The sequence below is a fragment of the Ochotona princeps genome, chromosome X, assembly GCF_030435755.1.
Source record: "Ochotona princeps isolate mOchPri1 chromosome X, mOchPri1.hap1, whole genome shotgun sequence".
Taxonomy (NCBI): Eukaryota; Metazoa; Chordata; class Mammalia; order Lagomorpha; family Ochotonidae; genus Ochotona; species Ochotona princeps.
Window position 1 is genome coordinate 105,244,888 of NC_080865.1, and position 12,937 is coordinate 105,257,824.

General features: G+C 36.1%; 1 protein-coding gene across 1 annotated transcript in view; it reads right to left on the bottom strand.

Moving 5' to 3' along the window:
- GABRA3 (gamma-aminobutyric acid type A receptor subunit alpha3) overlaps nt 1-12,937 on the bottom strand; it is a 128,314-nt gene that overhangs the window by 65,686 nt on the left and 49,691 nt on the right. The window contains exon 4 of the mRNA XM_004598539.2: nt 2,037-2,257. Within this exon, the coding sequence (XP_004598596.1) occupies nt 2,037-2,257 (221 nt within the window). The remainder of the gene's footprint in view (nt 1-2,036; nt 2,258-12,937) is intronic.

Below are 12,937 nucleotides of genomic sequence, written 5' to 3' on the forward strand. Positions count from 1 at the left end.
CAGAGTTATTATGAAGATAAAAAATACTGTGGTTAGAACAGTCTCACATACTATAAGTACTATGTTGATGTTAAATATCATCTTACTACTGTAATTCAACACTTGCATTTTTGACCAGTGCATTCCCTTCAACTACTCATTTGGATTTATTTGTCTAAGATGTCCTTCATTTTCTTCGTATGCCTTCTACCAGTTTCTCTTGAATATATTCTGCTTATATATGCTTGCAATGGGGGAATCTCAACTGAACTTGAACTGTGGTTATGCAACAAGGTGGAGGAATCCACCATGGTGGGAGGGTTTGGGGAGGGGTGGGGAGAATCCAAGTACCTATGAAACTGTGTCACATAATACAATGTAATTAATGAATTAAAAATAATAAATAAATTTTAAAAAAGACTAAAAAAAAAGACATTACAGTGAATAGAGGTTAGGCATTCTCTCATCCAAAGAGTCTGGACCTAACCTGACTGAAAAGAATGCATTAGAGGACCCTTTATACTCCCAATATTACACCATGTTCAGTATTTCAGTTAATATAGGTTGTGATCACTTAGTCTCTTAGAGTTCATGTTTCATTGATGAATGCATACACAGACATTAGCCTATGGCTATGTATGTGTTTGGAGAATGAATAAACAAATCAATGCTTAGATTGCCTCCATCCCAAATTCTCCTTCCTCTTACTCGTTTCTTCCAGTGTTCATTCCTCTATTTCTTCATGTTTTCCCTTCTGTGTTACCATACACTAAATCACCTTCGACAGCTTCTCCTGTCTCTGTTGGATGTCTTAACATCTAGGGTTTTTAAACTTTATTCCATTCCTTTATCTTATCAATATCACTATTATTTTATCTGTCTTCTCATATTCTTTCTCTTTCTCCCATCCATATTTTCCCAGGTACATTTATATCAAATTATATATGTATATACTCTTCTTCCCACTTCTATCCATTTTCTATGATCTCTCCATCATTTTCTTAAGTGTTCTATGCTCGTTGCTCCTCTAGTCTTTCATCTCCTTTCTCATTCAGCTTTTCTGTTAAGTGTTTATTATTATTTTTCCTTAGCCATGGTCATGTCTCTCAAATTGTCCTAGGAAAATCCATAATAAGTACTGAATTTATAAGGGACTAGTGCAAAAGCAAACATACTTAATTTATTCACCACATATTTATGAGGCATGGAGTGAGTTTCCTTGTGTACTCAGATTTTTCAATTGTCCATCCAATAAAGTTGAATTAAATTATATAAAACCAACACATACTGAGAAATTTTCAGTAATTGCTGACATCAGAAAGGCTAGAATATGTGTAAAAATCCAACATTAGAAACATTTTACCAGATAACTCTAATAATGACCATAATGATTCATGAAATATATTAAGCTGCAATAGTTTATATGCATCAGCAGGTAGAAAAGAATGAAATAAATTATGAAGGTTTCAAACACCCAACACATACAAATTTGACTATGTTTGCTATATATAAATATACTACTATATGTAGTGTCTAAACCGTATAATCTCACACTTAATCTTAGCCAAAAGGCCAAGAAATTTACTTTAAACGCTTTAGCATTTTTAGGCAGTTTGGTGTAAAAATGGCACATACACATTCTTTTCTAGAAAATAACAATTATTATGTCATCTGAGAATCACAATTTTGTATCATAGACAGAATATGTTGCTTCAATTAAATATAGCAAATTTTTGTAATCACAGAGTTTATTACTGTGCATTTTATGTATTTAAGGGTCCTTGAATATGTATGTCCCTGTGTCTTAGTCTTCATCATCTTTGAGTGTGCATAAGTTATATTATAAATACATATCTAACTCAGAAAGTTCATATGAATAGCTATTTGTGTGTCTAGAATATCATATATATATGTAAATGTACCAGGCATTATATATTTTATGTGCATTTCTAATCTATGAACTTCAAAAGAATTTTCAATGAATTCCTCAGAACATTTTGCTTTGGATCTGAACCCTATCCCCAATACACTTTGAATAATGGCCACCACTCTCTGACCTCATTGTGTAGAGGAGGGTCCCATTGTCCACCAATCTCAGCAACTTGTTGGGTGTGGTCATGTTATGAGCCACTGATTTTTTGCCATTGTGGAAGAATGTATCAGGAGTCCAGATCTTACTCGCCAGGAGATTGTTCAGTGGAAGGATCTTCATGGGTCCATCAAATTTTAGTCTTTCATCATGCCATGTCTGTCGAAAAAATACATCAATAGTGTATTCCTAGGAATAAAAAGAGAGAAAAATACTGCCTCAGTAGAATGCTGTTCAGAAGCCATAGTACTCTTAACAAATATTAATTACCTTGAGAGCACTGATGCAGAGACACAACAGTCTATTAAAAGTCAATACTAATGAGTCAGGCAAACTGTAATTAGGGAGACATGCCATGATGATAAACAATATGGACCTAAAGCATCTGCCAATGCTTTGCTGAGAAAGAACACTGCTAACACACTCACACATCACACAAGCTGATCAGAAGGCTGCTTACGAAAAGGCAAGGGCTTCCTTCTTTATGTGAGGGCATTCTAATAAAACCGCATTTCTTATTTTGTCCTTGCTGGTGCATGATTTTATTTGAACATCAAAGACTGGCATGAAAATCACTACGAAAGCAAACTTCTCAGTCTCAAAATAACAATATGTCAGATGATTCAATGTTTTATATATTCAACAATTAATAAATTAACAGATGGACAAGACAAAAAACAACAAAGTAATGAATAAATGAAAAGAAAATTAAAGAAATGGATAAAATTGCTAATAATCATGAAGAAAAATGTCAAATTACTATTAATCCAATTGAAAATTAATAATAAAAGTACCAGGTTTGGGTATCAGAATAAGCAGTGTACATCTTCCTATAGCCACTAACTTACAAAATTTGTGAATTTTTAAGAAATTTTAGTTATTTTTTTCTTGGAAAATCAGATTCACATAGAGGAGAGATAGAGAGGAAGATCTTCCATCTGCTGGTTCACTCCCCAAGGGCCCACAACAACTGGAATCAAGCTGATCTGAAGCCAAAAATCAGGAGCTTCTTCTGGGTCTCCCACACGGGTGCAGGGTCCCAAGGCTTTGGGCCGTCCTCGACTGCTTTCCCAGGCCACAGGCAGGGAGCTCAAAGGGACGTGGAGCAGCCAGGATAGGAGTTGACACCCATGCGGGATCCTGGCACATAAGGCGGAGACTTTAGCAACTGGCCTATTGTATTGGGCCCCATATATGTGTGTATGCGTACTTATGTGTCTGTGTATATATATATATATATATATATATATATATATATATATATATATATAAATGTGTTATACACACACACACACACACATACACACACACCACCTGAAAACAATGATGAATGACAACTTAGAAATTTAACATAAGTTTACCTTTGAAAAATGGCAGCAGTCATGGGATAAAATTGTGGACTTGTACTTTTTCTGTCCTAAAGGTGCAACCCCAAAACAAGAATTCCTAAGGCAAATGCAACAGTCTCAGTGACTCAAGGAAGCAGAGAACTTGGAATATTGGAAATACGTGTTTTGGAACAAAGAAAAGCACAGAAGGAATGGTCCCAAAATCTGCATATATTGTCTGTCCCAAATCCTTGTTAATGTATCACGCACAAGTGGGGGAGATCAGGGGACCCAGTGAAACGCAGACAATAATACACTAATGTAGTAAGCCGCTAAATGAAAGGAACTGCTAGGTGGGGTTTTGAATTTGCTCAGATGGAAGAAATCAGAAAGGCTCTCAGCTTCATGGATTAGAAAATAAGCTTTGACCAAAAGATAAATGAACAAGTCCTAACCAGTTCTTAGAAGCAAGAGAACCACTGAGAAAGTGAGTCCTAAAACCTGAAGAAAACTCTTCCCGAATCCTTGACTGACTGTTACACTACACAGGCACAGGAGACAACTCCAATTCCAGATTTACAAAAGAAAGAGCAGCAGTAGTCCCCAGAAGTTGCTCTAAATCCTTTGGTTTAAAATCCCAAATGGCTTCTTACAACACTAGAATAAAATTTATCCTTACAGAAGCTTCCCATTGCCTTCTCTGCTGCATGCTTTTTTAAAATTTCATTTTTTAAATTATTTTTATGATTTGATTCCATAGGCACAGGGATTCCCTTCCAACCCCCCTGCTGTATTCTTCTCAATGCTTTCTGCTACAAATCAGCCAATATGGCTTTTTTTATCTTTCTCCAAAATACCAAGCATATATGTGTGTAAGGATTATGGAAAAATACATTATCCAAACTGGAACAAATGTGAGAATGACAGGAGGCTTCATCAACAGGCAGGTGGTACCTGGAGTTATGCCACAGGAAAAGCTGGAATTAGACTTCCACTCAAAGCCAAAATGAACTAGACTAAAACAATCCAAAACAAAAGATTTCAAGAATGAAGAGTTGAAAGGAAGACCTTTTCACTAAAATGAAGTAACCTCAAGCATAATGTTTTGTAAGATTTACTGTATTGAATTGTCATTGTATTGTATTGAAATATACACCGTGCCCAGGGTCCCAGAGGATTAGATTATTACCAAACATGGATTAGTGGATTGGAAAATGTGCATGAGGAGAATTATTGGTTTATATTTCAGCTTGACAGATGGTAGAAAACATAAAGGAGAAGTACAGTACCATGCAGGATAAAACGAAAAGATTCAGCAGGTGTTCATCAAGTTTCTAATTACAAGAGAATACAGAAAATGAGATGGAAACAAAATTCAATGAGCAAACGAAAGAACTTTCACAAGTTGTTAAAATATATACATCCTTAACTTCAAGAACCACAATGAGTTACAAGCTCAATAGATTAAAATAGATCCAAGCCATAACATACTTGAACAAAAGAGTACCAAAGAGATCTAAAAACATAATAGAACAGAAAAATGATAAAGGTGCATTAGCCACCAGGAAATAATAATTTGATGATAGACTTAAAACATGGAAGAAAAAGATAAAAATTCATCCTGAAAATTCTGAAAGAAAAAGAACTGTTAACTAAAATAATTTATAGCTAACTACTATCACTTCTCGGTCTTTTGGCTAAGATCAAGTATAGCTAACTACCTTATTATCTAAGATTAAGATTAGTATAAATATTAGACAAATGAAATAAGACAGATTAACCAAGAATATACATTCACTCTTACTCAAAAAGTCCCCATGGTTGGTTCATCTCTGGGAAGCCCCACATCTGTCACTCTATCAGAGAGGCAAGCCTTGACCATCATCTCACAAGTAATAATTCCTCATCCCTATACCATGCCTGACTTTTCTTCTTCATAGTGCTGACAAAAATACCTTTGGTTTCTATTTCTTTCACTACACTAGCCTGATCACTTCATGAGAGCAGAGACTTTTATGTTTGCTGCTGCATCTCCAGCACCTAAAGTCCCACATTGTTTAAATTAAATTAGATGCCTTGTAAATGTTTTTGAATAAATAAATGATTGACCAAATATTCATGCAAAGAAATGCTGCTAACTGTTGTTCATATAGTTGAAAATGAAACCAAGAATGATACACAAGAAAAAATGGGGGAGCATAAATATTGACAAACTTATGGTTAAGCCAAAGAAATAATGATTACCTACAAATGATAATAAGAATTATGAAACAAGGTGGACAAATCACAAGAATAAACTAGATAAAAAAGAGTAGGAACTTATGGATTAATGCATTCTTTTTATATATAATTTTTATTGTTTTTTGATGCAATTTAGTTAGCGGTGGGCTCTCCCCTCTCCTTCCCCAAATTCCATCCCCTCCCCTCTGTTCTCCTCTCTAGAATCATATTGTGTGTTCATCGTGAATTTTCCCAAGTCTATCCTGCTTCCTCTGGAGTATCTCCCAGCCATGTAGGAGAATAACTTTTCATTGTAGGTTAATTCTTGTATCCTGGGGCCCTAATATAGGTACAGTGAGGATTAGGCCTTCGTTGTTTATGAGCCATACCAATAACAGTTCTATGTGGACTCTGATTATCTCAGGTGGTTATAAACAGTCCACCTCTTGTGGACGGTTAATTAATGAATTACATCAGAAGTTCTTGTTACCTTAGGTACAACTAATTATGAAGTAACACTGATTGACATAGAGTAAGATTCACATATGATATCTCTAGATTTGACATATTATACTATATTATATTAGAGCAAACATATGATATCTGATTGGGATTGGCTCATTTCCCTTAGCATTATGGTTTCCAGTTTGTCCCATTTGGCCACAAAGAACTGCATTTTGTTTTTTTTAATAGCTGAGTAGTATTCCATGGAGTAGATGAACCATAGCTTTCTTATCCAATCCTCTGCTGATGGGCATTTTGGTTGCTTCCAAGTTCTTGTGATTGTTGATTGTGCTGCAATAAACATTGGGGCACATGTTGCTTTGTCATATAACAAGCCTTCTGGATATATTCCTAGAAGTGGTATTGCTGGGTCGTATGGTAGGTGAATTTTATTTGCCTAAGTCTTCTCCATACTGACTTCTACAGTGGCTGTACTAGCCTGCATTCCCACCAGCAGTGGAGTAGGGTTCCCTTTTCTCCACAACCACGCCAGCAGGGGTTGTTGGTAGTTTGCTGTATATGGGCGATTCTTTCAGGCGTTAGGTGGAACCTCAGTATTTTTCTTTTTATTTGAATTTCCCTTATTGCCAGGCTGCTTGAGCATTTTTTCATGTGTTTATTAGCCATTTTAATTTGTTCCTTTGGGCCTGGCGTGATAGTGTAGCAAGTTAAAGTCCTCACCTTGAACACGTCGGGATCCCATATGGGTGCCAGTTCTAATCCCAGCACCTCCACTTCCCATCCAGCTCCCTGCCTGTGGCCTGGGAAAGCAGTTGAGGACAGCCCAAAGCTTTGGGACCCTGCACCTGCATGGGAGACCTGGAAGAGGCTCCTGACTTCGGATTGGCACAGCTCCAGCCCTTGCAGTCACTTGGGGAGTGAATCAACGCAGGAAAGATCTTCCTCTCTGTCTCTCCTCCTCTCTGTTTATCTGCCTTTCCAATAAAAATAATTAAATCTTAAAAAAAAAAAAAAGAATTTGCTCCTTCGTAAAGTGTCTATCCATTTCCTGTGCCCATTTCTTGACTGGTTTGTTTGTTTTGATGTTATAGTTGTTCTGGTGCTCTCTGTATATTCTGGAAATTAGTCCTTTGTTTTCTTATTTATTTTGCTGATTGTTTCCTTTCCTGTGCAGAAACTTTTTTGCTTACGTAGTCCCATTTGTTTATTTTGGTCTTGACTTCTTTTGATTTCGGTTTTTCCTAAGAAGTTTTTGCCCACTCCTATGTCTTACAGAGTATGTCTAACTTTTTCTTCCAAAATTTTGATGGTCTCTGGGTGTAGGTTTAGATCTTTAATCCATTTAGATTTGATCTTTGTGTATGGTGAAAGGTATGGGTCTTGCTTGTTTCTACATGCTATTAGCCAGTTGTCCCAACAGCATCTATTGAAGAGACCTTCCTTTTTTCTCAGATTGTTTTCTGTTTTCTTGTCAAAGATTAGGTGGTTGTGCATGTGTGGGTTTCCTTCTGGATTTTCTATTTTACTCCATTGATCTACCTCCTTGTTTCTGTACTAGTACCAGGCTGTTCTGATCACCACTGCCCTATATTATGTCTGGAGATCTGGGATTGTGATCCCTCCTGCTAGGTTCTTATTCTTCAGGATAGTTCTGGCTATTCATGCTTTTGTGTGTGTGTGTGTGTGTGTGTGTTTCCAGATGAACCTTTGCATCCTTTTTTCCAGTTCTGTGAAGTATGCTCTTGGTATTTTAATTGGAATTGCATTGAATGTGTATATTGCTTTTGGTAATATGGCCATTTTAATGATGTTTACTCTGCCCATCCAGGAACAAGGTATTTTTCCCCAATTTTTGAAGTCATTTTCTATTTCTTATTTTAATGTTTTGTAGTTTTCCTCATACAGGTCTTCCACATCCTTTGTTAGGTTCATTCCTAGGTATTTCATTTTCTGTTCTGTTGTTTCGAAAGGCTCCATGCTGGTTAGTTCTTCTTCAGCCTTGGGGTTGTTTGCATACACTATGGCTGTTGATTTCATTTATCTTATACCCTGCCACCTGTATTGCTTGTATTGTAAGCAATAGTCAAATCCCTGGATGTCAATTTCACTCATCCTATACTAGGATATTTTTATACTCAACATTTGAGCTAACACAAACAGAGAAAACATGATATCTGACTTTGTAGGTATGACTAATTTCACTAAACATTGACCTTGTCTGCATTCCTGATGAACACTGGCCTTTCATATATTTTATTTGTTAAGCACTTTATTTGAAAGAACATTTATCCTGTGGTTATAAAGTAAATCAGAAGTATGTTGTCATAAAAAGTTTAAAACAAAAAAAGAAAAAAAGAGAGAAGGAGGGATAGAGGAAGGGAAGGGAAGCAAGTACCCTTAGATTCATTTATTTGTCTATGAACTACTTGAAGTCTATTTTCTTTATATTAACAAAAATAAATAATAATACAAAAATGTAAATAAATGTAACCCTAATGTCACAAGTTACCAATTGAAAAAAGTGTAATAAGTGTAATAAGCAATGATTTAGTGAATCTTCTAAATTGAAAAGTTGAATAGCCTACTAACATATATAATCACTGAACACTTAAAGTGAAATTAGAACAACAGAGTACCCAAGGAAAAAAATGAGATTATTTAAATATAAAACAAATACACAAAATGTGAACATACTAACAATGTATTAAACTTCTGGTAAGATTAAACAAAAAAGAGACAAGTCAAAGGGAACAGTTACCAGAAATATGGAAATGTACATTAAATAAGATAGAGGGAAAATGTTGCTGGTCTGGGAATTTAATGAGTACTGGGAGTCCCATCACACTATTTTTCCTCCAAATGTTCCTTGGATCCGTCACCAAAATCTGCAGATGTTCTAGTACTTCATGAAAATGATGTAATATTTGAATGCCCTCGTTTATACCCTCAATCCTCTAAATTGCTTACAAAACCAAATATAATTTAGATGCTATGTAAATAGCTGTCATACAGTATTTTGGAGAATAGCAACTAGAACAAAAAATCTTCATGTTCAAATTTGTTTCTATTTTCAGAATAAACTTCTGTGAGTTTGAAGGTAGGAAGGGCGAACTCTATTTTTCTATTTCTATATCATATCATTATCTATATATCTATCTATATCTATATTTATAAGGCTCATTGGCATCTTGTGGAGAACAGATTCTGAGGAACCAGAGTGGAGACAGGGAAATCAGTTAGGAGGTTTTTTTGATTGAACTTGATAGAAATGATGGTGTACTGGATGACAGTAGCAGTAGTGGAAATGCTGAAAAGTGTTTTAATTTGAATGCATGTATGAATACAGACACAGACTAGGATTAAACTGATAATAGAAATTGTAGGAATGTTTTAAAGGCAAAACAAATTGTGCAGCCACACATATCTACTAGAAACTAGAAACATATACACATATCTACTGGAAAACTAGAAATATGAATAGTGCATATCTAGCATAATTATCATTGCTGTCATTTGTCATTTGTTTAGCTTTCCTAAAAATATTTGTAGAAATTCCCATATTATGAGGCCTACCTTCTCAAACTGATAGTCAAAACTTGAATTTCCAGCCTTTCCTAGTGATCAGCTGGTGATCTAGGAATCACTGATTTCTCTCTCTCTCTCTATCTCTATCTCTCTCTCTCATAAACACACACACACAGACACACACAGACACACACACAACCACAGGAAGCTTCAATACAAAAACCCTAACAGAAGTTAATAGAGTCTAGATCTTCTGCTTTTGCAGAAGTCTGTGATAAAGGCATCTGGTATTTTAGTAGTGAATATTGGCTTCTCAATATAGAAAATACTGCTTAACTAAGAAAGAAAAGAGGAAATGTAACTAAAACCAATTAGGTGCTATTTTGTACCCATCAAGGTGTCAAAAATAAAGTGAAATAATATTACATATTAGCAAAAGTGCAGCCAAATGAAGTTCTGATACATTGTTACTAGGGTGATAAATTGATACAACTTTTCACAATAGTGTTTGACCATATCTGAAAATGTTGGAAATGTGAAATCCCTACAAATATTATCATAAGTACACAAAACCTACAGAAATCAAATATATTCATAAGTACATGTGTGCAAGAACATTTATTGTATTATTATCTTCTAATAGCAAAAAACAAAACCCTAGAAATAGCCTAATTGTAAATTAACAAGAGATTAGGTGACTTATAAATAAGTATTAATACTATTCAATAATCTGAAGTAGGTAGAATGAACTATTTATAGTTCATATCAAGATTGTGGCATAGCGTGTTAAGTCACTGACATAATCCAGCATCCTATATTGGCACCAGTTCTTATCCTGGCTGCTCAAATCTAACCCATCTCCATTCTAATGCTCCTAGGAAAGCAACAGAAGATGAACCATATGTTTGAGCTCCTGAATCCACATGGGACACCCAGATGAAGCTCCTGACTCCTGACTTCAGATCCGCTCAGTTCTGGCTGTTGCAGCCAACTGGGGTGTGAACCACCATCTGAATTATTTTTCTGTGTGTGTCTTTCCACTGCCACACTGTAGCTCTGACTTTCAAATAAATAAATTTTTAAACAAATGAGTTAAATATCAAAAATAATAGCTCTCAACACATTTATAAACAGGTTGTAAGATAACAAATAATAGTGAATTTTATGTAAAAGTTAAAAACATTAAAATCACTAGTAATTATTGTTATCATTCGTATCATATCAGGTCTAGAGTATTGACCAAAAAAAGCAGCTTCATGATTATAAAATAATCTGAGAGTGTCAAACAGAGGAAAAAGGGATCAAGGCTTACTTTAGTACTCTTTATATATTTAAAGTTTATTTTTTAAATATGGAAAGAAATATGGTGCCTTGTTAATATTTTTAAATGTGTATGATGCATGCCTATATCTTCATGTACTCTCTTCACATTCAAAGATACAAGGAATTATTCACTCTGTAAGTATCGCATGATTTTTGTCCAAAAGCAATCACATCTTGACCTGACCATTCTAGAAATGCGGTCAATTCCTTCCTTGCAAATTGACAAATGAGTTCATCTGTTTTGTGAAACATTTAAATCAAATCTTTCAGGTAATAAGGCTACGTCGGCCTCATGGGAAACACATTTCATATATTTCCTACCCAGAACAGAGCAAACACAGTTCTTCAGGAAGCTGTCCTGGCTTGATGGTAGAGCTAAAATGGCTTCAACTGTCTAACATCATTTGATTCGTTAATGTGGCTCCCACAAAAAAAGCAGGCAAGCATTACGCAACTGCAGCAGGCTTTAGAGCCGAGGTATCTGACAACTATGTTATATTGAAGGTTTTGTCATTTTCCAGGTTTTTTTTTTGTTTTTATCACAAAGTCAGATATACAGAGAGGAGAGATAGAAAGGAAGATCTTCCGTCTGATGATTCACTCCCCAAGTGACCCCAACAGCCAGTGCTGTGCTGATCCGGAACCAGGAGCCAGGAACTTTGTCCAGGTCTCCCACGTGGGTGCAGGATCCCAAGGCTTTGCACTGTCCTCGACTGCTTTCCCAGGCCACAAGCAGGAAGCTGGATGGGAAGTGGAGCTGCCGGGATTAGAACTGGCGCCCATATGGCATCCCCGTGCATTCAAGGCAAGGACTTTAGCCGCTAGGCCACCACATCGAGCCCATTTTGCGGTTTTTCAAGTCAGTTCCCCTTATCACAGACAATCCCTTCACCCTTTGCTATTTGGCTTCTCTCTGTCATTCTCTATTTAGGACAATCATAATCCACATCTCTCTTCCAGGTAGAATTAGCTCTTGAAATAGTTTCATTGGCTGTGTTTGTATTCCTGCTTATCTATGTCACATAAAATTATCCCAGGAAATCACAGGTCATGAATTCCTAGTGGAAAAATTTGACACAACCCACCTCTTGTTTTTAAAGATTCATTTTTCTTTGAAAGGCAGATATACAGAGAGATGAGAGAGGGGCGGAGGAAGGGAGAGAGAGCCAGAGCGAGAGAGATGTTTCATTTTTCCTCACTTCCCAAATGGCTAAAACAGCCAGGTCTGGGCCAGGCTGAAGCTGGGAACCAGGAACTCCATTAGGTTCTCCCACATGGGTGATGTGAGTGCAAACTTCAGTTATCTTCTTACGCTTTCACAGGAGCATTAGCAGGGGACTGGATCAGAAGCCAACCAACCAAGATAAACCACTATTCCCGTATGAGATATTCGGGCCACAAACTGTAGTGTAATTTTACACGCCATTGTGCCAGCCTCCATAAATCCTTTATGCTGCATCTATAAATACAGAATCCTGTGGAGTAAGAGCAAACTGACAGCCTAAGAGGATCTCAAAATAGGCAAACACTCCCATCCACTCTGTGACTCAGATGGCCAGTAAGAAAGGAGGTCCTGGTGCTACTCACTTTATCATTAACACTATTCTTTGCTTGAGTACTATCAAAGAATTGTTTCAATTATCAAGGAGGAATTCAAAAGAGAAAACATAAGAGCTGATCTAGTCATGAAAAAAAGATTATCACTGTAATGTCTTTTATGCATTCCAATTTCTCAATTCTCTTATTTTATTTTCAATTTGTGTCATTGCCAGATTGTCCACTGTGCACCCTAGGAAGTTTCACTGTTGACAGCTGATAGCAGGATTTGTTATCTAGCATGATATAAGCAGTTATACTTTTCATGGGAAAATGTTGAATTTAAAAATACCTGAACTGGCATCTAAAGTTTTCTGGCTCTTATCCTGACTCTCTTAACATGACTCTTCTTTGTCCGATTCATGCTCTCAGTAATTTTTATTCTAGTTCAGGTAGGTCTATGTTGACTATA